Below are 25,777 nucleotides of genomic sequence, written 5' to 3'. Positions count from 1 at the left end.
GAGTAAAGCTGGAAGCCAGACTGCGAGCGCACCCTGAGCCGCTTACAGATCATTTTAGCGATTTTTATCAAATCATCTCATCGCTGACAAGCGACGCTTCAATGATAGCGCGATATATGTGCGCACCTTTGGATGAAGTTGGACTTTTCTTCTTTCTAAACTAAAAACAATGTGATCATGTAGAGTAAGAAGTGGCGGATTTCGGAGTACATTTACTGATCCAGGGAAGAGGGATTTAAAGAATGGGCAAACTTCAGTCAAAACACGGTAAGACAGCAAAATACATATATAAATAAATAAATAAAAAATAAAGCGAAATGACACAATTTGAATATTGTAGCCTAAAAAAAACTAACTAGTGTCTCTTTTACATCCTCGTGCGTCGTGATCCGTAGCGTGCAAGCGCAGAGAGAACCCTGAAGGTGAGGATAAACGCACATCATTTTTGCGTAATGGTTTGTAAATGGTAACGGTCTAATAAACCGCAGGACTAGCCTGAGATTTGTACCTGCTAATCGCTGTGTATTCTCCGCGTCTCAGGAGACAGTTTTGTGGTGAACGCCTTCCTCCGGAGAGGGATGGAGGAATGTGAGAGGTACAGCGCGGCGGATCAAAAGCTGAAGAACATGCAGGTAATACTACACTTATTAATTATTTTCTTACTTTCTTCAAAACTAAGCTGATCTTCTATTGATTCAAATTTTAGGATGTGGATTGCGTGCACATTATATATGTTTGACAGTTTACACAAAATGCATTATTGTGGAGGGGCGAAAGCATGCCAGGTGTTTTTGTGTGTGCTTGAATTTGCTGATGGGATGAGTCTGTGAGGCACTTCAGAGCTGTTACATTTCTTTTTCCCCTGAAAGCTGATCTAAGAACTTCTTGACTTAAGTGGAGGCAAACTGTATTCACAGGCATGTGTGAAGACATGCTGATGTCTTCGCAGAGTTGTAGGTTGTTGTTCTTTCTGTCATGTCTGGCTCTGGCACAACACTGCAGCGGTTATTCCCTTGCCAACATTGCTGGATGGGTTATGACAGCCATGAGTGAAGCGGCTTGGCAAAGCAACTCAGACCCAAACACACACACACACACACACACACACACACACACACACACAGGCTGGTTGGAAAGGTAGTCAGTCATTTCTCAGACTGAGGGATATAAAGTTTGCTCTTGTGGCTGCTGGCATTGTGACTCGGGTTGTGTCTTTTTCTTCAGTGCCTCCTATTCTAGCGCGGCTCCCAGTGGGCAGCCCTCTGTGGCATAACATTACATCACTTCAATTAGCGTACCTTTTTGAGGGGTACTATGAGTCTCAGGCTCTCAGACAGAAACTGCAAGAAGTTCACACAGCGGCACAGACAATCTGTGAGGTAGGTGGCTGTAATAGTGGAAGAGTTATGGATTATATCAGGGCTATAAACCACCCACTCAAGGCAAATTAAAGAGAACTTTACTCGGCTTCAGAGGAGGCTGAGTTCCCACTCCCCTGAAGGAAAACCACCAAAGGCATAAGCTTGGCACTTATTAGTAGGTGGCTCCCTCCCTCACTTCTATCAAAGTCATACCCCTGATTTATTTGTGCTATTAGCTGGTTGTATTAGTGGCTCAATCACACCACAAAACTGGATGGCTATTAGCATGTAACTAGCAAACCCTTTGCTTTTCATGCTTTCTTTGAAACTACCTCCATGTGGACTGAGAAGGTGGATAGATTCAAGCACAGTCATTGCATATAATGGTCTCGATGGGTCTTTGTGGTAAAATGTAATCTGGTAGTGGTTATTTTATGTCAGAAAGTGACTAAAAGAATCAATTTGCATAGTAGAATTTTTTGTTACTTATTAGTACTGGATAGTTTATATTTTTCTGTATGTTGTAGATGTAATTGTAAAACTAAATAAACATGTATGCTTATAAATCTAAAAAAAAAAAGTGAACTGCAGAATACAGAATATAAACTACTAAATAAACCACAGTCAGGTATGAAAATTATACTAGATCATATATTGAGTTTCACCTCAGTATTGTATTCCAGATAGAGCATGCAACTGCCTGCTCATATTAAGTGGAAGCTCCATTCATGCTGCTAAAAAATGGGCCTAAACCAACTTTCCTGTAAAGATATGAAATGTCCCTGGAGACCCTTTTAATGCTTTATAATTTCCCCACCTACAAGACAGAGCTTCCTCAACGATAAAATTTATCTCTGCTATCAGACGCTCACACCATTTCCCTGTTTGATCCCACATTCTGCTAATTAATTCTTCGCTGGGATCGGATTACTCTGTCACATTTCCAGTTGTAATTATTGGATTATGGCTTCTTAGATGTCTGGAGTTTGGATTAAACAGGTCCGAGCAAACAGAAAAACAGCAATAATGATTTAATGTGTTTAGAAGTTGTTGGGAGTTTTTTTTTTAGATTCATTGCAGACCCGTTTTTTTCCCCTCAGCTCAGTGTTTTTGCACATGACCCTCATGCCAGATAGAGGTTTCGTCACACGGTACTGGCTGATGAGCTGCAGAGACAGTTCAAAATTCCTTATGATTTCATATAGGAGGAGATTGGCTAAACACACGGCAGAGCTCTGACCATCCCCCTCCTCATTGTCAAACGGGGGAGTAGAATTCCTGAGTTGTCTGGCTGCGACTTCAAAGCACAGAACTGGGAGTTATAAAAGGGCTCTGATATCAGCGAAGGCTCCGAACCCTCACTCCTCTATCCCACCTCCCCTTTTCCCCGTCCTGGGGGATGGGCTGGGGGATAGTGTGCTACCAGAAAGAAAAAAACAAACAAACCAAAAACCCCATAACATGCATGTTCCCATCGTCAGTCTGTGTAAGTCTGAATTTCTTCAATAAAGCAGGATTTTATTTTTTTTATTTTTTTTTTAACTCCGGCAAAGTGCGAATGCATTGCTGTGCTCCAGGAAGAGATAAAGGATCAAAGGATTTAAATCAATCAAATCAAATCAAATCAAATCAAATCAATTTAAATTTAAAGACCTGTTTAAATATTGATATCACTGCAAACCATGATTCATGATTGCAGCTGTACCGTTTCTTCAGTGTAATCCTATAGTCTCCTTGAAGTGCGGCATTAGGGGACAAAGAGAGAGTGATTCAGCGCAATGACTTTGCTCATCCTACAGTCAAGATACTGACACTTCTGTGCAGGTGTTCACGATGAGTTTTCTCTTTTGAAGCACCTCGTGTGATGTTTAATCATTACATGTGAGATCAACCTAGTGGAAAAGTTACCCACCCCACTACATAATAAATTACCCTAATCTGCGCTTGTTAAATATGTAAGCTACCTCCAAGCTCTGTGAAGCTTCCAGGAACACCAACACATCCACAGTTTCTCTCTCACACACACACTGTGCTTCACGTTGGAGCTTCAAACACTCATGTTTGAATGCCCAAATATTGACAGGCTAATTCAGCTTTTCAGCACCACCTTTTGTCTCAAAACTTCCCATATCTGCGGCCTCCAAAGAAGGAGTGTGTCAACATCTTAAACTCCACAACAAAGAGCTTTATTATGCCACTTTGAAAGGTTAATAATATCACACTTGAAGTTAAAAAAAAGAAAAAGAGTCAGGAATTAGCTGGATGTAACGATGTGCCAAAAGCTGCAAGACACAAATTTATTTTGACTTACAAAGAGTTACATAGAGCTCACCCCTCAACAATAAATTAGGTTTAAGAGCGTAGTTCCCAAGCAGCTCACTAAACTAATTGTAAGCTAATGTTTTTTTAACATTCAATTCGGAATTCGTGAATAAGACTTTCCCCTTATATAACATACTCATTTGGTGATCCTGCTCAAAATGGATGTTTTCTTTGGGCAGTTTTGCCGCTGGGCATTTGGGTATATCTTCTAGTCGCCACGTTAATTTTGAGTTAGCAGTATTTGATTTGGATCCGAGGCCGGGATATCTGTGTAATCTTAAGACTATGACACTAAATAACACTTTATTTTTCAGCACACGGGGGCAAGTTTTTAAAAGGGCGATCACTTTTGCTTCGGCTGTGAGTATACTGGATACATTTGTGTGTGCAGCTCCTGAAGTCCTCGACTTCTTTCAAGAAATATTTTTGTCAGCAGCATCTCATGACTTTTTTATCTTTTGCTTTTCCGTCATCTAAGTCCACGAATGAAGAGGAAAACATCCTAGAATGAGGCACAAGCAGGGAACAATACATGGTGGAGAGGAGACAAAAAAGGTGTGCTTGTATTTGTGCTTTTGAAGAGACTTGAAGGCAGTTAGTTTGTGTTTTTTCCACCCCGTCTTTTTTTTTCTTTCTTTTTCTTTTTCTTTTAAAAAAAATTGGCTTCACAAGAAGGCGAGCTGTGAGCCTTCATCTCTGAATGAAAAGCATGTGGCTGGCATCCAGAACAGCGGGGTCTTTCAGCACGGCCTCAGCAGACATCTGTTCCTGGTTTGTACAGCAAAAATCCTGGAGCAGGGAGAGGGGCTGTGGTGGGAAGGGGGGCAGGGAGGGAAGAGGAAAAGAGTACAAGGAGGAGGAATAGAGTTTACGGGTGTTGTTTTTTCTTAAGGGAGATATTTGATTGTTTTAAAGGTAGTGGGGGAAGGGGGGTAATTGAGAGCCTCATCTGCCTTCTTCACTGCTTTCTTTAGGGAGACAGAAGTGGACCATTGATCTTATCTTAGCTTGCTTCCCACATTAACTTGTAAAAGTGTTCAACGTGTAAATCAAGCTACTCTCTTGGTTTTTCCTACACTGATTGCCATTTGCTCAGAACATTCACTCCTCTGTCAGTGTAAACATCATCACCTGCTTGGCTCTGACCCTTCTCACAAGTGCGACGTGCTTGTTTTAGACTTTCTTTCATATCTGAGCGCATAGGTGTGCACCCCCACGTGGCTTTGCCTGTGTGTCTGTATATTTGTGAGTGAATAAAAGGCTACAGAGTGGCATGCGTGGCCTGAGTCTAATGGAGAAAGACATTACAACACTGTTAGCAAATTGAATGTTTATTATTCTGACGATACTTGTCTGAAGTACTTGTTTGCTCTCTTTTACTGTAATTCTCTTGTGGCCAATGCTCATGAAAATAACTCTTTATTGCCATCAAAAGAAAAAAGAAACACACGCTACATACTGATTTACACGCTGTCAGCACAAACCAGAGCCAAATTAATCTTATTAGGGGATACTGGGACTAAAAATGAGCTATGGGCCCCTATAGATCCTTCCTGTCGGTTGTTTTAAAAACGCATTTTACTAAACAGATTTGGAGTCACAAAAAACTCCTTAATCTTGAAGGAATATTTGTGTAGATTTTATTGCGACGATAAATCAAACTCTCGTCTCTCTATGGACATGACTAACATTTATAAAGAGCTTTTCTAGTCTTGCTGACCATTCAAAACACTTAAGTCTCCAAGCCACATTTAACTATGTATTAATACAGGTTCTGCATTATTAGAATTCAAGCTCTTTATCTACTGCACATCCATGACCAATCTTGTTCGAACAATAAATTTATATTCAGCATTCAGCCTGCTTAACGTAAAGTCTTAAAACAGAAAAAAAAAAAAGTAGCCTGAATCCCTCCCTGCTGCTTCATGTATACTTCTCTGTTGAATATATATAGACTATGCAAGTGGCCAATGTCATTACCAGTATTTACACCTGTGCAGGCTGTCAGTGTGACATGTGGATAAATTTCGAGGGAAGTGCACGCAAGGTTATGGTGTAGATTACAACATTAGGGTTTAACACCTGAGTTATACTTCTATGGTGAATCTGTGTAGAGCCTACGAGGTAGCCACACCAAGCGTCCGATGTTGCCAGCACTTATGCTGCGTTCCCTTTACTTTGGAAGTCGGGTGACATCACTCCAAGTTGACTGCTTTCCAGTAGTAAAGTCGCAAGGAAAAGCAGGATTTGTTTTGCTCCTTGCAAGGTACAGTCATTCATCCATCACTGGCAATATAGCGCAATGCCTGTTTTATTGCATTGCTGCAGCAAGTTCATGGATAGAGCCTAACCACTTCTTTGTGTATGGCTTCTTTAGCGAGTCTCTCCAGAAGTAGCTGGAAACGCATAGGAGGAATCAAAGGTTACGACGTACCTACAGAGTACATTTAACATGGAATTATAAATCCCCTGCAAGACAACAAAATCATCCTATAGACCCTGCTGTGACCTCCCACACCACAACACTGTATGATGGGGAAAATCGTGGTTTGGTGGTGGTTGTGGTTTGGAAATCTGTGAGCAGCTATAGTCTGCCTTTCTGCCCGCAGAGAGCGTCTGCTGTCAGATGGGGGCAGTGTCAAAGACATGTGGTACGACCGGTCTGTGGGTTACTCTTGCTTGTACTGTTGTTAGACCCTCAGCCGGCTGTGGAGAAGAGTGAAGTTAAAACATACAAATAGCATCATCCGTGTTGAGCATGGATGGATGGCTGGGTCTACTGCTTAGGTCAACTGTGCTAATTACAGGAGTTTACTCAGGGAACATGGTTTCCTTTTGCCTCTTTTCCACAAACAGCTATTCAACTCAGCTCTATTCGGTTTCCATTAGAACTGAGTACCACTTCAATGTGGGTGAGGTCATTATCGCACACACACACAGCCCAAAAGTCCCTTGACATACTTTTTATGTGACACAAGCACGACACAACAATGGACGATATCAAGCATACATGCTGCTAAACCAATGCTAAATGTCTGCACCTTGTTGCTGGACCACAGTGCTGGTTTGTGTGCAGCCGTTTCCCTCGTCGTCGGGTTTCAAAAATGACAGGTTTGATTCTTGTGAAGGAGTCACTCTTATGACTCATCCAGTGAGTCACACAGTGGCGTGCAGTCTGTTGATGTTGCATATTCAGCTCGACTTGGCTCAGTTGGAACCCTGGACAAGTAGCTACTAAAAAGGTACCTGGTACTGGGTACTGCCATCTAACAGTCAATCCAGAAAACCAAGCTGAGTCAAGTCTTTTCCACTCTGCTTTGTCTGTGTGCTGGCAAAACAAACTTCCCCTGTCTGCTGAGGAGAGGCAGGTGAAGTGAATATAACCTCACTTAAGTTGTTGTTACACTAATGTGAACATAGAATAGAAGCCTCTCACTATGTGTTAAGCTGTCTAAGACTGTCAAAAAACAGTCGGCTAAAGGTGCTTCATTTTGTAAGGTAGAGACCTAACAATAATACAGAGAAAACCCCAACAATTAGATGACCCCTTGTGTACAAGCACTTGACAACAGTGGGAAGAAAAAACTCCCTTTTAACAGGAAGATACCTCCAGCAGAATCAGGCACAAGGATCTGCGATCAGTTGGGCGTGAAGAAGACCGGAAAAAGGCAAAAAAAAAAAGCCATCCACAAATATTCGCGATTTTTCTTAACCTAACAACTTGAATCTAGTTCAACATAAATAATTAAATAATATTCACATGAAATACTCATGTTTGTCTGGTAAGTCACCATGTTGTGATAATTAAGCTATTCAGCTATTGTATATGTTCTTTTTTCCACACTCTTGTTGCTAAGAAACAGTCATACTGAATGAGTAAGAGCAAACCTTTCAAATAGTGTAATCAAAATACCTAAATCAGCTTCCATAAGTACATAATAAATAGTTGTAAGCAGGCTTCACACACAGCTTTACCCACTGGTTATATTTGATGGCATCAAAAATAAGACAAAAGAAGTTACAATCATTTCGTTTTCTTCATTATTGGACTGTTTATCTTCACACTTTTGGACAGAAGCACTGTTGTGGTTAGTGAAATCTCAGCCACACCATCAGTGCTTTCTCTTCATTATATTAATGAGAGATTTACACAAATGGATTACAGTAATATCTCACCTTTCTGAAAGAAGCACAGGTTTTTCCTTCACACTCAATGAGCTAGAAATGCATGGTCACCGATGACAGCAGGGAGACCTCGCCTCCACTACATCATGGGTAGTGTGCTGGTGTCTGTTTGGGGCAGCCCTGGTGAGGGTTAATGCTGGTGGGTGTCTTTACCCCCGATCCCTGCCAGGGGAAAGAAAATACCTGAAGCTGGAATCCAGTGCTTAGCGCTGACATTTTTGGCAAAGGCTTCTGGATCCAAGTGTGTGTTTGATCTAGTGCTCTCCAAGCCAAGTAAAACACCGGGAGACTCAAAGGTTATTACATTTTAGTGTGTAAGGTATGTTTCCACATAAACCCCTGTTCTTTTCCAAGTGGACTTCATTTCGCAAGCCTTAAAGCAACCAGGGGAATATTATATTTTTTCAGTTATGGTTGCCCATAGTGTTATTGTATTCTGTCATTGTTAATTGATTGCATTGTTATAATTACATATTTAGCTAAATATAGTGCACAAGATACGTTTGGGGAGGATGTGAGAAGCTCCTGAATATGTGTTTAACTTAACAAAGGACACTCCAGATCTGCTACTCTTCAACATTTAGTTTTGTTTGAGGTTTTAAGACACAAAGGAAGTCTGAGGTTTTGGTTGTTTGCTTAAAGAAGACAGGAGATTACTCTTTAGGAAAGAAGTGTGTTATGTATTAAATTCAGCCAGTCGAAAATTGTCCTAATACATACATATCAAATGTAGAGATGACTTCTATGTTAGATAATCATAGAGGGAACTAAAATGGGCATCACAAGATACAGAGTTGTGGGAATATCAATGCATAAAAAAGGGGGGGGGGGGGGGGGCATTTATACAAAGTATAGCTGAATAGTTTTGGGCTGATTAACACCTTTCATGATGCGATGCAGTGTACGCCTCCTTTTGTCTCTTGTTACCTTCAATTTCTGTGTTGCTCTTGTATAAACATCCTTCAGGGTCGCAGCTTAATGTGTCGAAACTTCATCCTTGCACCGCATTCATGAACCTGACACCCTGCTGGGTTTGAGGCTTCAGAGTGAAACACCACACACGCCACATACCCTGGCTTCCTGTAACCATCCAAAAAAACCAAAAAAGACCAAGAGTATGCTGGTGAGCTTATTCTTTATGCATAGATCAAGCACTGTAGTAATGCATCATGCTCAGTGTTACACATGCTACGTTGGGTAGTACCACGATTTTGTTTAACGTTCATTCAAATTTCAAGGTAACTTGAAGAAGGTGGAATTTATAGCAGAACTGTTCTCACTGATTAACAGATAACTATCCACCTTCCTGTCTTCAATTTGTACATAGGAATTACCAAATCCTTATTCTTTTTTTTTCAAACACAGCCTAACCCAGACCCCTGAGGAGTCTTCCTCTCTCTCTGAGCTGAGCCTTCCCCTCTTTGGGACCCCAACCCTGCACATGTGTAGGTATCGCTATTACTCAGCTCATAAAATGCCACAGCCCCATCTGAAAGTGGTTAGCTGTTGAAACACACTAGCAGCTTCAAAGCTTGGATCCAGGCTCTGCAGACAGCACAGGCCTGGCCCTCCTTTTGCACAACGCATTCCTCTCCGATGGGGGATGGCTGCAAACGTGCTTTTGTTACCCAAACCTGCTCCCGTCATCAAAACCCTCAGTGAGTCCCCATTTAAAGGAAGTGGTTATTTTTGTCATTGGTGGTAATTTAATTTTGGGAAAAAAAAACAAAACAAAACATGAAAACAAAAAACTGCAGGATGATTCTGCTCATGTGTTCAGAAGAAATGAGAGCTCAGCAGTTCTCACAATATGCATTGGTTATATACCCACACACCTTTTGTGCTCCTATATGTGACAGAACAGGTGGGAGAGGATGAAATGCTGCTGAAAGAGGCCTCTGTTCTTATTTCCTCTGAAGGCAGCCTTCTTTTCTTCCCCCACCCATTTTTTCCTGAGCCCGTCCACTTCAAAAGCTGACCTGAGCCCTGTGTGCCATGTAACATGTTTACCTAAAGGTTCATTTCAAATAAACAGCAGTTCTCCATGAGACGCCTGCCCCTCCTCACTGAGAGCTTTTCAGAGACACAATCTGCTCAAAGGAGGCAGATCTAAAAGAAAACACACTTTCTTAAATCTTGATATCATTTCACGATATTGCCGCTCATTGCCTTTTGTGTCTTACAGTTTTACAGAAGAGCTTACAAGTGTAGCAGAATGTGATGAGAAAATGTGTTCCTCAAAAAAGCCCAAATATAGTGAGTTATGTTGCAAAAGAATCTCAACAGGAGACTTGGAAATGCATGAAAACATCAGAAATATCACGTGCAGTTGCTCCGCAGGATCTTTCTTTATAACCAGCACTTAATTCTTGATGCTGATAGGGGCCCAACTGATCCTATCATTTCAAAAAATGCCAGTGTATCAGAACACCTGAACTTTTACCCCCACTGTCACATGCTTGCAAGGCTTTTAGAGCTGCTCTATCCTGGTAGCGCCTCATTATCTCATAGCTTTTAAGGTGTTATTGCACATCAGCACCCTTCTGCTTTTTGAAGCATAAATCCCCTTTAAAGAACTTTTATCAGACTTTTAAGTGTCACACTTAGTGCTTCAAGTGGACTGCCTTCGGACTTGCTGCATGATAGAGAGCAAGACTCCATCGGGCTTGTAGCTTTATATCGGAGATAAGATAAGAATACACAAGGAAGCTAACACTAAGCTAAGTGCAGGCTCCTCCGCGGCCCTGTAGACCTTCTAATATTACGGCCATGAAAGCACCAGTTTTCGTGCACTCTGCAGCAAAAAAAGCTAAGCTGGAGATGGAGGTGGAGCTGAGCTAAGCTGCCCTCTGCACCATAGCTTTTTGATCTCTGCTTGCGCCATGGATGAATTACGTTTCAGAATTTCACACTGGGGAACAGTGTTTCAGAAACACAGCTAGTCTGTCAGGTCACTAAAGTGCACACATGGCAGCCTGAGTCCAAAAAGAAGACGTGCAGATGTTAAGTCTCGCTGATGGTGGTCTAAGAATCTGCACTTGGCATATTTCTGTGATGTGTTGCAAGTAAAAATTATAATTCATGGTTTGCACCACGAGGCTTTAATATTCTTGTCTTGTAGCTATGATTTCAAGAGCAATTCATCACATGCATACCCTAATATCCTTTTTTTTCTTTTTTTGACCAATTATTTTCTTTGAGAATAATTCAACAGAAATATGAATGAGCTTTGCATGATTTTGGTGCATCAGTAATTAGCCCATGTGCTACTTTCTCTTTTCAGTATCTCATCTGTTCCTCTTCAGCTTGCAACTTTCTACTTCTTTTTCAAAAGAGGTTGCGTCTCACGTGCCATAGCATCACAGCCAGTGACTTACTGGCAATTGTCCATTTCACATAGCCGGGCTTCCTTCACATCATCTCAAGATCATGGAGTCTCCTCTGCTTCCTGTGCCCAGCAGGAGTGTATTTTTAGGAATCCTCAGGAAAACATTTGGTTTTGACCCTGGGATGACCCCCTGTCCAGTTCCAGGCCTGTGAGGAACTTCACAGCTTGGATTTAAGCCTGTTCTTGCAGTGTCAAGAATTCTTGTGGTCTTTGAGACTGGCAATCGCTGCTGGCTGGAGGAGACAGCGGTACAGGACAGTCAGGGGGAGTTACACAACTGCAAAGAGAGAAAGGAGATAAAAGGGGTGCATCCACTATGAATAAGCTGCTGCTACTTTTGTCAGCATGTCAGATTAAGATACTGTATTTAGTGTCAAAAAGTGTACCACAGTCTGCAAAGCCAGGACGTTTTTGCAGAGAACAGGAGGGCCTCAAGCCTTAAATATCTCACAGTAAAGAGCACAGTACCAATTATGCAAATAAGTGGTGTCGCCTAGAACCTGAGGTTTGGCAAACGTGTCTGTAGAGTAGTTAGGTTAGATTATAGCAGATGGGTTTTTAGAGGCTCCGCCTTCTTCTTCCCTCATTTGTTGCGTTTTGCTCAGGATTCTGTCTGTCTCTTACCTGCAAGCCGGAATCTCCCTGGAGTTTTGATGCACTGATAATACACTACAACAGACCTTCGTCTCTGTTTGCCTAATACGCCTTCCAAAATGATGTGTTAAGAATCGACTGGTCACGACTCCATAAGCTCTTCTTTTTGTAGTTACTCATATCCATCTGTACTTTTCTTTGTAAGTTACATTGAAAGACATCGGAATAAGTAACTGCTGGACTGGAAATTTTTGGTTTTGACCTTTAACCAGCTTCTGTTTGGTTGGAAGACCTATACAGGAAACCAGCAGACGGCTCATCTACCACACCACAAGCTTTTATAATAACAGCAGGAGAGCCACAACATCTTTTGTCACTGGCTGCTGTATTTGAGATTGACTGAAAAATAGTCAGCAAATCTGCACAGAACTCGAATGGTGTAGTGCCAAAAACTACAGGTGCCCGAGGTTTTTTTATTGCCCACTTTTAAGTGACTTTGAGTGTCAAGCGGGTACCAGTTAGGCTACTATATGTCTGCTAGACCTTCCCCTCCTAATTCAACTTAGTAAACTGGACCTCTTGACTGTGTTTGTGGTGTTGGTCCCTTTTGAAGCATTTTTAATTCAGTTAATCACATTTGTGCTGCAGTTTCTGTCATAGTACATACTGTGCTAAGTACATACCATGCAGTCTATGGAACACCATGGTCCATAATATATTCCATACTGGACCATAATATGGTAAGTGTTAGAAGTCTTCATTCCTGTGTCCAGCAAATTTCTGATCTAGCAACCTAACCCAGAGCTGATTCAATGTAGGCTAGTTTTGTATAACTAATTTTCTCCCTGCATAACAGTTTTTTGCAATTCGTGGACTAAACCAACATGTTACCGGAGTCCCATCTATGGCCATCTTCCTATTACAGTCTCTGTAACCAATCTGTAGATAATCAGTGATAAATAGCTGACAGACAAATGCACGGCTGAATAAAAGTAGAGATGAATGAACAGAAAAACAGTTGCAATAGCAGTCAAACGTTAAACATAAAAAGGCGATGGTCTAAACGGTAAAAGCACTGAGCATTACTAATTAATAAATAGTTAAAATACGTGATTAAAACTGTTGGATTAAAAACATTGTTCAAATACCTATAAACACTACATTCTATAAGAGTATCCACGTAACACTTATTTTGTAATCCATGAGATCATTTTTGAGAGCTGACGGGTGGTGATGAAGATGCACTTGAGCTTGACTGATACAGATGAGGGAGTGCGTCAGACGAAACAGGTTGAGAGACATGCTACATGTAAAGCAGTGTTGCTGCTCTTACCCACTGGTGTGCAGCTGTCCTTACCCAACATGGTTTGTTTACATTTCTCAGTCACCCACAGGAGCATTGTAACGCCTGTAGCTCCACCAGCCTCCAGCCGCAGAGCCTCGCCCCTATGCACTGCTGGGTCTGGTTTTCAATGCTATGACTCAAATCTCTTGCAGCTTAGCAAAATGAGCAGCGAAAACAGTGTGTCGGTGGTTATCTCACAGGTGAGAGCTATTACAACTGACATCTCACTGCTAGACAGACAGCTGGAAACCTGACACAGTGTAGAGTACACAAAAAGCACTCTTACAGATGAGAGTGATTGTGTTGAGGTGTTTTTATTGCCCACTAGAAGCAGACAAGACGGAGACATGCTCACTTGTTCACTGTAACTGACAGACAACCAGTCTGAATTGCTGATGTACTAAACCCCTGGCTACATGAGATCATTGCAGCTGATTTCAAGCTCAGCTGGACACTTGCATGGAGTAGCTACCTTTGGACCATAATGGTATTGGCGTCCCAGTTGCCTCACCCACAACCTGGCATTCTGAGATCCTCTGTGTTTTTTTAAAGGGCCTGTGGAATGTGGAACAAATCCTCTCAGCTTTATCGGCCTGGACGAGCTCCCCATTGGCCGAGCTTAAGAGCCAGGGGCCTGTGCAGGAGCTTACAGAATTTCACATGGAGGCCAGAAACACAGGAACATCCTGTTTGAGTCCTACGCTGACTTTGATATGCCGGTGCCTTGTGAACTCGCTTCCTTCTTGTTTTCTTGTTTGTCAGGCTGTGCGTATATGCTCAAAATATTGCTTGCTGTGTGTTCTCTGTCTAGTTTATGTGTGTTCTTAATATCTGGTGCTGCAAGGTAAAAGATGAATGATTCTTTTGATTGTTTTATTAAAAATCTCCCCACTTTAATATGAGAACTGGATCATCTTAAGGTCAGGGAAAATTTTTAACAAGAAGCACGATTAATTGGTCATGAAGAGTGCTCCAGCCCTGGATTTCATATGTTTAACACAGTAGACGAAGCTGGTTTGAATATCTGTCCTCAACAAACAACAAAAGTCTTAATTACAGCAATGTGCAAAAGTCTTGAGCCACCCCTTATTTCTTTCCACTTTGCTTTTAAGGCACTGGACTTTCTTGTCATTTTAAAAGTTGTCTTGAGCAATAGTTCTGCATTCTTTCTGAAGATCTTTCAAAATTTTTCTGGCTTTAAATTGTCTGTTTTTGTTTTTGTGTTTTTACTTCTTTTTGGTCTAGTCCTTGTACCTGAGTATTTTGAGAGAAATATTTATGAATTTGTTTTTATGAAAAAGGCACCTAACTCAAGGGATGAACCAGTGTTGTGTCTACACATAGGCTTAGCAAAGAACCAGTTTTAAATTGAATTTTTAGGGACTTGCCTACTAGCAGCATGTTCTAGAAACATAAAATTTATTCTGAATTCCTTAATTTAATCTACAAAAGAAAAAAGCCCAAAATAAAAAAGCTCGGAAGACATAAGATAGGCAGACACAGACATAAGGTGATTTGCATGAACTATTAGCTGAAAACTTGGCATACCTCTGCATGGTGTGTAGCGTGTCTTCAAAATGTTTTAGGAACTTGGAAAGGTAGAGGACAAACAAGTATAAGACCCAAAAGCTAACTATAGCAGATTAACAATGTTTGAAAGTCATGTCATTTAACAATTGAAAAAAAAAATACCTGGCATGGGACCTGTGAGATGCCCTTCAGTTTATCCACCTACTGCTCACTGAAGCCTCATCAGAAATGGTCTCAGTAGAAGGGTGGGTGTCAAGAAGCCCCTTAAGAAGGGGAAACGGGGAGAAGAGGCTAAGATATGCCGAATCGCACAAGAACAATGGGTGTTATGGAGAGATGACTCCAAATGTAAAATTTGTGGTTCAGTCAGTCATACAACAGTGAGTGTCTACAGCCATCTGTAAAACACGGTGAAGGCTCTGGCATGGTTTTTGACTGTATTTCGATGAGTGGTGTTAAAGTGTAACTTATGAATATATAAAAGTATCATCAGATTTTGATTCACCATACAGTAACATCTAAAAAACATTTGATTGGGAAACAGCTTCATTTTTCAAGATGATTATGTCAAATATGTTGCCAGTCCAGTAAGAGCATACCTGGATAAAAAACACACAATATAACACTATCAGTCATGGATTGGCCTCCCCAAAGCCTGCACCTCAACATTTCTGAAACAGTGTGGGATCATTTTGACTGAGGACAGAAGAAAAGACAGCCAACATCCAATGATGAGGATTAAATGTCCTTCAAGAAGCTGTAGAACTATTCCTGAAGACTCCTTAAATCTTTGGGAAAGCATTATGGTACAAACTTAATGTTCTGCTTGGTTTAAATGAATGAGTCTCCTAATTATTTAACAGTCCAAACGGGGGTAAAGACTTTACCCTTGGCCCAGACTTTAGACACAAAATATTTAAGTCTTTACTCACAAAACTACGAAGCAGCATTACTTGTGGCTGTTAAAAGAAGAAGATGGCAATGCAGAGTCTGTCGGTGTTGTAATGCAGAGTTCTGCTCTGAGGTTGCAGTGAGAATGTGTGCGCCACATTATGTTTTCTCTGATCAATTACACGAACAGTGTCGTGATCTACTATGAATACTATTTAGTACATTCGCCTAACCCAGATCTGTAAGACTGATCGAGTCACTGGTATGAAGCACATGGTTTCCAAGTCCCTACAGTAGCTGCCTGTGTGACAGCTGAGAGAAGGGCACTCCATTACATCAGTCTCCTATCAAAGCTCACTTTAATGAAAGCAAGCTGATTACAGCGCTGGTGACAGATGCAGGGTGGCCAGCCAATGATGCTAATCTTTGTTTATGCCATCCACCAGGTCACAATCAAAGCGAGAGAAAGATCAGCGGTGGGGTGAGGAGGGGAGAGTTTAAGAGATAGTATATCCTGATTGAAGGGGAGTGGGTGACTTTCAGTGGTTTACATGTTGCTGTTACATAGACATGCAAGCATGCTCATCTCTCACCACAGCTGTTGTTATAGTAGGACAGACGAGGCTTCGCCCCAGCGATTCATGTTGTGCCAAGGGAGAGGTTCTGCCTCCTGTTTGACCTCGGAGAGCATCCCGCTACCATGAAACTGCCATATCTGTGCCCGGGCTAGTCCAGATGACAGGATGGCATTCTGCTCTGATCTCATTTCCATCCAGAGAAAGACGTGTCAGGGCACGCTGATAGATAATTAGTAGACAAAGGCAAATTTTAGCCGTCTGGTAACTGAAACTTGATGAGATGGTGTTTTCATTTCAAACTTAGAACAAACAGTTGTTTTTGGCTCGTTTATGATAGCACGCAAAAATACTGCGGTCCTGAAGATAATTATCGTGCAGGCTGAAATTAGTATAAACAATGCTAACTGTGGTAAAATGCTTCTGTTGACTGTGAGCAGCATAATGTCACTGACTTTGATTAAAACCAGAGGTCAGATAAACAAAAAAGAAAATTACCCTTTTGTTCCAGCCATCAAAAAAGTAACACACTTATTTTTCTTTTACTGTCCTGCGAGGCAGGGAGTTGTGCAACTGATCTTTTGTCTTTTAACTCCCGTTATTGTAGGAACACCCCCCCCCCCCCACACACACACTTTTTACTCTGCCTCTCTTCAGTAAAACCGCTCACATCTGGTTTTGAGTCAAGGCCAGGTTGGTTTCTTCAGGAATGGAGGGCTTTTATTTCTCAATGGCCCCACACTCCTCTAGTTTCATCCTCCGGTATGCATAAGAAAATCCACTTTGTTTACAAGCTGGTGCTCCCGTCTTTATGTTGATTCTACTCGGTCCACATTTTCATTAGCAGAGAACCCAGCAGTCATCTCCAATTAATAGCAGGAATGTTGGCTGGCTGATGGCTATGAAGCCTTTCTGTGTCAGTTCGAGGTGACTTTGTGTTTCCACAAACTGTGAATGTCATAGAGAACTTTTATTCCAATTATATTTTCATATTTAAAAAAAAAAAAAAAAAGCAATCTGGAGGATTTCAGAAAACCACACAACTTCAAAAATACACGAGGAAACAGACTGTATCATGTTTTGTATTTTTCCATATGTTTATACTTGGATACACATGCAGACATCAGATCGAGTTTCCATGTAGAATACCCAGAGGAGAGAGGAACTGAGTAAAAAAAAATCATGTTAGCCTCGTGTTTTTTAAGACACAGTTTTCAAAAGCAGTTGTGCATCATATGGTTTAAAGAATTGACTAAAAGAAGTGTGTGCACTTATATTTAGGGGGTGAGCTAGAGGGAGTGATGTGAGAACAAAGATGTGCACTGTTTTCCAGTGGGAGGATGGGTGGTAGGCAGGCTGCAAGAGAGAGAGAGGGAGTGAGAGAGAGGGGCTGCTGGGGGATGTCTGATGTCACCTGGTAGGGAGCTATGAAAGCATCCCCTGGTTACCCTATCCCACATAAAAGTCTGGCAGTAGGCTGAGGCTTTAGGGAAGCTTGGCAGAACTGCTGCATTAAACAGGAACAAACATCACACACCTTTCTTTCTGTCTCTTATGTCAAGGTGTCTGGGAGACAGAATCTGTTTACATGGAACACTGTCGCTGCTTTTTTTCCAATGCATTTTTTAAAGAAAACTGAGATCTGATACCTTATCATTTCCCTGTCATTCCTGTTGAAGTGCCTGTTCTGCACATGCAGCCTTGGCTTTTTTTAGTATTTTTTTTCCTCCATACCCAATGCGACACACTTCAAGGATTTCAGGTGTATACCACTGGTAGAAAAATGAGGAACACTTTGCTCCAAAATGCTAACAGATTTCCGCAGGCCGCAGAGCAGTTTGTGATCTGATAGTGAAAGAATGAGAGCTGCTAGATGCCAGAAAGCAGTTAATTACACATGTGGTGGGCAGATTCGAGCCCGACACTGTGGGCGATGGGGATAGAGATGCCATGTGTTTGGACGTTAAACTGCAGACTGCGGTCGGCCCCAGCCTGCTCTCTCATTAGCTCCCCCCATAGATGTAATGAACATGGTGGTGGTGGTAGTCGGGGGAGCCATGTGCTCAACACAAGCCCCGCTGGTTCCCTCATTTTGCACTCAGCGAGATGCGTCCCAATATGTGATTTTTAATTAAAGACCAGCTGGTTGATTAATTTAGTTTCATTGGATTTAAGGCTGAATCATTTGGAGGTGCTCATACCTTGCTTCGCACCCTCATGGGGATGAGGATGGGAGGAATCGGTGGTTGTCTTTGATTTTTCCCTGAGCTGCAGAACAGTGTCTCTGTGTGAACTCCCTCTTCCTTACATACTGGCCTTCATTATGGGACTGAGCACAGAGAGGAGAGATAAAAGCATCCAGTGCAGAGAGGAAACAACAACTTGGCTGCAGAAACCACAAAAGATGGAAACTGCTTTGTTTTTTGTCTATGGATACATATACGCTTTGTTTCCAGTGTGCGCTTTTGATGATTAAAGAGCCCTTCTTGTTTGGTGCCCAGGGATTGGTATCAGTTGTCTCCACCTCTCAAAGAAGCCTTCCAGAGCCTCTAAAAACCCACCTCCGTCCCTCCCCCAGAGCTCCCAGAGACTGGAGTAAGCAACAGATAGGCACTATCTCCCAAACTGCTTCCTCCTTTACCTCGACGCTTATCTGCTTTCTCGCTTCTCTTATCTTTGTCTCTCTTGTTCACCTTCCTCCTCTCTTCTCCTTTGCGCCCGCTTTCCTCTTTCTTTCTTTCTTTCTTTCTTTCTTTCTTTCTTTCTTTCTTTCTTTCTTTCTTTCTCCTCACCTCCTGCCTCCCTTTCTTCCCCCACCCCGAGGCTCGACTCCTATTCTTTTTGCTGTTTTTTCTCAGTGTCTCCTGTGGCCAATTTGCAAGGGGTATCCAAGCCTTGACCCTGAGACTCAATGGGCTCCCCCTTTAGCGGTGAAGGTCAGCACCAGATTACAGGCTGGAGGTATCATGCTCTGAAGTGAGGAATAATCATAGGCTTGGAGATTGTTAAATAGAACCACAGGCCCTGGTGCTGTGATTACTCTCAGAAAGGGGAAGGGGAAGGGAGAGGAAAGGGTGGGGGGGCTCATTCACCTAAACGCATGCAGATGTTCAGACTCCCGCTCGAGCCTCAGTTGAGCTGAAGGTACATGGAGTTCTTTTGTTTTCTAGCATCTATCTGTTTTTTATTTGCCTCATTTCAGTGGGCCTCCTTGATTCAATCTGGTGTGATTTTATTTCAAAGTGTGTGTGGAGCAGCTTAGAGTACTGAGAATGACGTAAATAAGATGAATCATTTGTTGTTTAAATACTTGTGGTTTAGGGCCTGTGCTGCACTTAATTTTCATTGTTTCCACAATCCAATTGCAATTAAAGATTAGCTGTGTGTGTGTGTGTGTGTGTGTGTGTGTGTGTGTGTGTGTGTGTGTGTGTGTGTGTGTGTGTGTGTGTGTGTGTGTGTGCATGGAGACCCTGCTGCCTTTGCCTCAGTGTGCCTGAACATATATAGGATGCTTATGAATGCATTGTGGTTCTGTTTAATGCAGGATATTTTTCACCCCCTCCTTTCCCCTGCTTTTGTTTTATGGCTATAGAGTTGTGCATTTAATCAGTCCCATCCTATCTGCACGGAAATTTCCATCTGGTAATTATTCTCCATTCAAAATAACTGTGAAGTTTGTTTTACATAAACCAAACGTCTCTGAGCCGAGTCGCAAGTGAGAAATACGACAGACTCAGAGCTGCCATCAAATGCTTCACGGTGGGTGTCGCGTCAAGCAGGATGAGAATAAACAGGTTGGCTGAGAGAGAGCTCAGATGATGAAGTGCATCATGGTGAGGTTTTTTGTCTTTTTTTGATGGATGTGAGGGATCTGTTTGAAGGGCTTGAAGGAATCTTGAAAGCTTGGCTGTGGCTGGGCCTGCTGTGTCCCAGACAGTGAAACACAATAAGCGTGCAGATGTTCAAAGTGTTTGGCTGCGCTGGAGCCTCCAGCCCTCTCCCGTTCATCTGAGTAGGAAATGCTTTAGCTGGAACTGTTTGTTTCTCTGTGTCTGTGGTCTGAACTGTAGATTCACTTACATCTCTCTCTCCCTCCTCCTCTTCGTCCTCCTCCTCTCCCTCTCTCTCTCTTCTAATTTGTTTCCTTGTCACAGGAGTTTCCAAATGGTGAGCTGAAGGAAGGACAGTTCACAGATCAACACTGTCCCCTAGAGGGTAAGTGGAGAAGGATGTGCTTCAATTGATTTGGCTTGTGGTCAAACTACAAGTTTTCCACAAGATTTCTTTGGATGTGATTTTTTGCAAAACGTGCAGTGAGCTGGGTTTTAATGGCTTTGATTAAAGCATACCAAGCTACGTGGACTAAGCACAGCACCACTACAAAATAAACGTCTGTAATAAAACTAGTAAGAATAAGCCTTGTATCACGTGCAGATCTTAAAAGCTTTCCTTAATTACATCTGGAACAGTTAACAGCCATCAATTAGAGCGCAGATCTTTGGCTTCATTTCGTAGGTTAAGGCAAATGCATAGCATAAAAGAAACACTATTTTCCTTGGAATGAAAAAGCAGTCGTGCTTAGACACCTTGTAGCCAGACAAAAAGGATAAAGGCTTGTGAGGGTTTCCGATTAAAGAGGATGTTTGAAATGAAATTAAATCAGTGTGTTTGTGTCTAACTGAAATGTGTCCTCTTGTGTTAACAGTGGTTCTGCCTCCAGAGAAGGCTGAGGGCTGTGAAAGCTACCTGCAGTACCTGCACTCAGAAGAAGGCGAGAGGGAGACACTTAGAGACGCAACCAAAGCTTCGGGGAAGAAGCGTATCAGCCTGGATGTAAGCACAATTATTTCTGGGGACACAATAACATGACATAACTGCAGGAGAAGCGCCAAGCTAACAGTAAAGGCTAACAGCAAGCATGTATCTATAGTATTACATGAATCATGTGATTAAAACACATAATACTTTGCATCTTTTTCTCCCACACAACATCGATGAATCCTCTGCAAGCCTTTGAATATTTCGGTTTCTGTGACTTCTCCAGCTGGCCCGTCACATTATTGTGTCCCCAGAAAAACCCGTGTTGTGTTTTGTGTGCTTTTGCAGCATTTGCTGGTGTTTTCCTAAGTTGCAGTCCGCTTGACCTCTCAAGACCACCGTACTTACCACACTTCAACCACGTAATGTGATTACGTTTACAAATACACAACAGTTCAGATGTTTATCACGAAGTATGTGCGCAGGAGTGGGTTAGTGTACGGACATAACTGGGATAACTTTGACTGACATTGGGTTTAATGAGAGCAGGACTGTGGCGTTCCAGCCTAAGCCACGTACAGCTTCAGACACCATTTTAAACGAGTGCGTATAACACTGAGTCAGTGTTGCCTCATATGACACTTTTTTTTCCCCCGGTTAGAAATAAAAAGCCATATGCTAAGATCCAAAAGCTATTTAAACATCTACTGCAGGCAGTAAATGGATGCTGCCGCAGCATGCCTTCTCTATGTGGGCAGAAGATCTGTCTGTAGGTTTACACCACTCCAGACCATATCCTGATTGAATTTAGGGACCAATAAATATATTGTAATGTTTAGACCTGCATGTTTTAAAGAACTGCTTGGATTTGCCCTTTGGTGATCACCACTGGTTACGTGAGCCGAGGTTATTTCATGAAACCATAAAGAGCTTTGTCTCTCCCTGAGGTCTCATCTCTTGTAAATGCACGTGCTCATTCACACTGTGTCAGCTCTCCATCTCCACTGCTGCAGGCTCTATTCTCCAGATGTTTATTTTTCCATTCATGAACATGTTACCTGATACTTCTGACTTCAAGTTGGTTAAGAAAAAGTGGTAACTCCGAAAGGTGGCCACACTTATTTTTGACTCATCTGTAGAAAGTTGAAGGACTTACTGACCACAGTGATTAATGCTGCTGCTGCTCTTTGGCACACTGCAGACATGCAGTAGTGAGCATGCAGTGCTCTTACTGTGCTTAGGATTGGTAAAAACATGGAGATTAAAGCCAACCAACTGCTAAAAATTTAAATGTTTGTATTCTCAGGATTTGGAGTGTGATGTTTCTGTGGAGGATGACAACCGCCAGGAGTGGATCTTCACTCTTTATGACTTTGACAACAGTGGAAAAGTTACTAAAGAGGTATGTGACAACATAGCGACACTTACTGATGAGCATACCTCTAAATATATTTATTCATTTATTGGCAACTAATTTTATATCAATAAACATGTTCATCCGCGAGTGCTGGTACTTTGTTTTGGTTTCATATTTTATAAATTCCAAGCACCTTATACGTGTTTTGAGATTCAGAGTTGAGATCACTGCTACTTCGCATCATGTTACCTTTGTGTTGTGCTTGTCTGAGCCTTCTACATGTGTCATGTGTCTTCTTACTATTCATAGTCTGTCCTTTTACACGTTATTCTGTCAGACGACAGCACTAGAAACTGTATTAAAAGTGTTTTATCTGTCACTGTAGGACATGTCGAGTTTGATGCACACCATCTATGATGTGGTGGATGCCTCTGTGAATCAGTCCTGTCATAACAAGAGCAAGACTCTGCGTGTCAAACTGACTGTCACTCCAGAGCCCAGAAGCCACAGAAGAGAAACGGGGGCAGGTAGATGGCACCCGCATTATAACTTAGATTATCGTTGTAACAATACTCTTAATTATATCATTACGATTATCATTATTAGAATTATTTTCTGCAACAGAAGCAACAAATGTGGCCAGTGTTTCACGTGTAACCATACAAAAACTTACAGCGCCTGGCTTATGATTTATACATAGCAGCTTACAGATATGGCAAATCTATGGGAAAGATAGTTTTCCCTTGTCTGAACTATTGATCTCTCCCTCATCAGAGCGCTGTCACCAAGAGGAGGGTCGTTCAGCCGACAAGAGGCTATCGTCCTACATCAGGTCAGCACTTGTTTTAAAACCTTTCCTGTGTACACTGTGTTGACTCGACTTGAGAGTTAGCTATTTATTTCTTAACGCACCCACATGCTTATTTACAACAGTAGAGGGCAGAGTAATGAGCCACCAGCCACTGAGGGTCAACATTACTGTGTGGATGAGAACACAGAGAGGAGGAATCACTACCTTGACCTGGCTGGTATAGAGAACTACACCTCCAGATTTGAAGGTAAATGTCTTTTCTGTTCTGTTTTCGTGCAGCCTTCTCGTTTGCAAGTTGAGGGAAGAGAAATAAAATTGTAATTTTATTTACAGGAGCTTTAATTTAGCTGTTCTACACTAATTTCTGTCTCCGCCCTGTCTGTCAGGAACCACCCCTGTCTTTCCTCCACAGGAGGCTCATGCTCGCAGCTCCCAGAGCCGCTCGCGCTCCCAGGAACCAGAAGTCCAAGTTGCGCACCAGCGCCGCTCACAGGTCATCAGTGATAGCTACAATCCTACCGAGTCTCGAAGCAAAGGTGCACAGTTCGTCAAGTCCCCTAAAGGAACCTCCAAGGGTAGCGGAGGCAACAATGGGGGAAGCGGAAGTGGTAAAGCCACTAAATGTCATGGCCACCACCCTCCTCTGCAGACGGTGCTCCACAGCGGCAGCGCAGCAGCTCATGGAGGTCAGGATGTCTACCACTTGCCACACCAAGCCCAAAGCTCCGGCCACCACCAGCATCCTTTGCAATACAGCCACAGTAAACGCCTGAGGGCCAAAGGCCGTGAGGCGCTATCCCCATCCAAAACCCCTCTGCCAAGTCAGTCCCACCCCCAGCAGCCACCCCCAGTGCCCTCTGTACTGCCAGGCCTGGAGAGAGAGCAGGTGTCTGTCCCTCCTGGAAGCCCTGGCTTTGTGGTTCCTGTGGTCCAGCGCCATGAGCACCACCATCATCACGAACACCACCACCATCACCACTACCACCATTACCACCAGACATGACCGCTTTCAGCGTGCAGTGGCTGAAACTGTACAGGACCAACCACAGCCAACCACACCAGTCACAAGGACTAAATGTCATCCCATGGGAGGGTCTCACTCTTCTGCCCAGGATCTTTTAATTTCCTTCCTGAAAGCTAAACAGTTAAATCCCGAGATTCGATGTACCAGGGGAGCATGTGGCTTGGTGACAGATAATGCTGCACCACAAGGATGATATCGTGTGCCACACTGTGAGTGTTATTTGTAGATTTTCTGCCGGGAAGGTACCAGTATAAAAGAGGATGACTTTTGATGTAACAGCCCTCCTTTCCTGAAGCTGTTGATTATACTTCATGGAAGCTATTTGTCAGAATTGTTGTATTGTTCTGTGCGAGACCTTTCCAAAACATGGATCTCAGGTGTAAAGGTGCTGCTGCTCTCAAGCTTTTCAGAGGGTTATTTCCTCTCGGAGGCCTGCTGTGGACCGAGGGGGTTTCCTTTTTGGGGGGGAGGGGGGATATGAAATCACCACTGCCAGTTTTAATGCAAAAATATCTTGGTATATGTATAAAAAATATATATATATGTAAACACATTTTACTGTATAATTATTATACTCTATATGCATATTTCATCATGGGTATAATTATGCATATATGTATTTTGTCTTTTATATATTTTAATAAACGTTATATAGTTCATTTATATTATTGCAGGGAACGTCTGTTTATTTATCCTTGTAACTGCTGCAAGTGTGGACAGAAAGAGGAAAAACACTTTTTTTATTTTAAATTTAAACCATTTAAACCAAGGATGTCAAAGATAAGGCCCGGGGACTGGATTCAGTCTGCCAAAGACTCTAATCCAGCTCTCTGGACAGCTTGGAAAATTCCAAAATGTGGAAAAGGGTTTAAGTTCCTCACTTTTAATTGTATTTTCATAAGTTTTACAGCTTTTCCTACTGATAAAGATCTCCCCTTGGCCATTCATATTACACCAAACTAATTAATTAATAAATAAACAACTAAATGATATAAAAAGTTCTGATTTTTCACTATCTACTATAGAAATTTCTGTCCTTCATGTAGAAAGACTGCTTGTTACAACTGCTGGACCAGATAGGTTCATTAAAAAGAGAAAGAAGGGGGAAAAAAGTCAAACTGAGACGTTGAACTGTTGAAAGTGCACTTCTTTTTCTTATATTAAGAAATCTCTGGGATTAAATGTTGAGTTAAACTTCACACTGACAGAAAAGGGACTTTCACTGGTCTGGCCCACATAACATATGAATTTGAGATCCCTGATTTAAACCAGCCATGCTCATTATTATTACAAGAAATGATTTAGTAGGAAATTTAATAGAAATTATTGGAAATACTTTAGTAATCTGACTAATTGAAGTAATTTAGTCAAGGAAAAAATCAATGTCCTATATTGTGTGTGGGTTTTGTGTTAAGTATCACAAGAATATTGAAGCGTGGCTTTAAAAAACAGCATACAAGTCACCCAGTCCATTAGATGTCATAAAAGTCTTAACTATATACGGGCATTATATTTATTAAGATCCTTCACAATGTAAACTGAAATAAGTTAACTAGATGTTCATACGGGGCTCCTTATTTTATTAAGTATCTGTGCTCTAATGATGCACATTCCCCCAACCATGCCTTCATGATCA

At 42.0% G+C, this 25,777-nt stretch overlaps 1 protein-coding gene across 2 annotated transcripts; it reads left to right on the top strand.

The window, feature by feature from the left end:
- On the top strand, window positions 1-24,804 carry nkd2b (NKD inhibitor of WNT signaling pathway 2b). Of its 2 annotated transcripts, none has more exons than XM_082551737.1 (10): window positions 1-267; window positions 396-422; window positions 541-632; window positions 20,346-20,406; window positions 20,897-21,024; window positions 22,256-22,351; window positions 22,692-22,833; window positions 23,081-23,138; window positions 23,243-23,364; window positions 23,504-24,804. In XM_082551737.1, exons 1-10 carry the CDS (start codon window positions 243-245, stop codon window positions 24,118-24,120), a joined length of 1,368 nt encoding a protein of 455 aa, XP_082407863.1. In that variant the 5' UTR covers window positions 1-242; the 3' UTR covers window positions 24,121-24,804. The 2 variants fall into 2 exon arrangements, with proteins under 2 accessions (XP_082407863.1, XP_082407862.1); XM_082551736.1 differs by having other exon boundaries at window positions 23,240-23,364.
- The last annotated feature ends 973 nt before the right edge of the window (window positions 24,805-25,777 follow it).

The sequence above is a fragment of the Aulonocara stuartgranti genome (genome assembly GCF_965226115.1).
Source record: "Aulonocara stuartgranti genome assembly, chromosome: 11".
Taxonomy (NCBI): Eukaryota; Metazoa; Chordata; class Actinopteri; order Cichliformes; family Cichlidae; genus Aulonocara; species Aulonocara stuartgranti.
The sequence above is the reverse complement of the archived record's forward strand: the minus strand, read 5'-3'. Positions and strand labels throughout refer to the sequence as shown.

Coding starts and splice junctions, on each gene's coding strand:
- nkd2b (XM_082551736.1), top strand. CDS start 243: ATGGGCAAACTTCAGTCAAAACACG. Junction 20,407..20,896: donor TCAACACTGTCCCCTAGAGG/GTAAGTGGAGAA, acceptor TTGTGTTAACAG/TGGTTCTGCCTCCAGAGAAG. Junction 22,352..22,691: donor GTGGAAAAGTTACTAAAGAG/GTATGTGACAAC, acceptor CTGTCACTGTAG/GACATGTCGAGTTTGATGCA.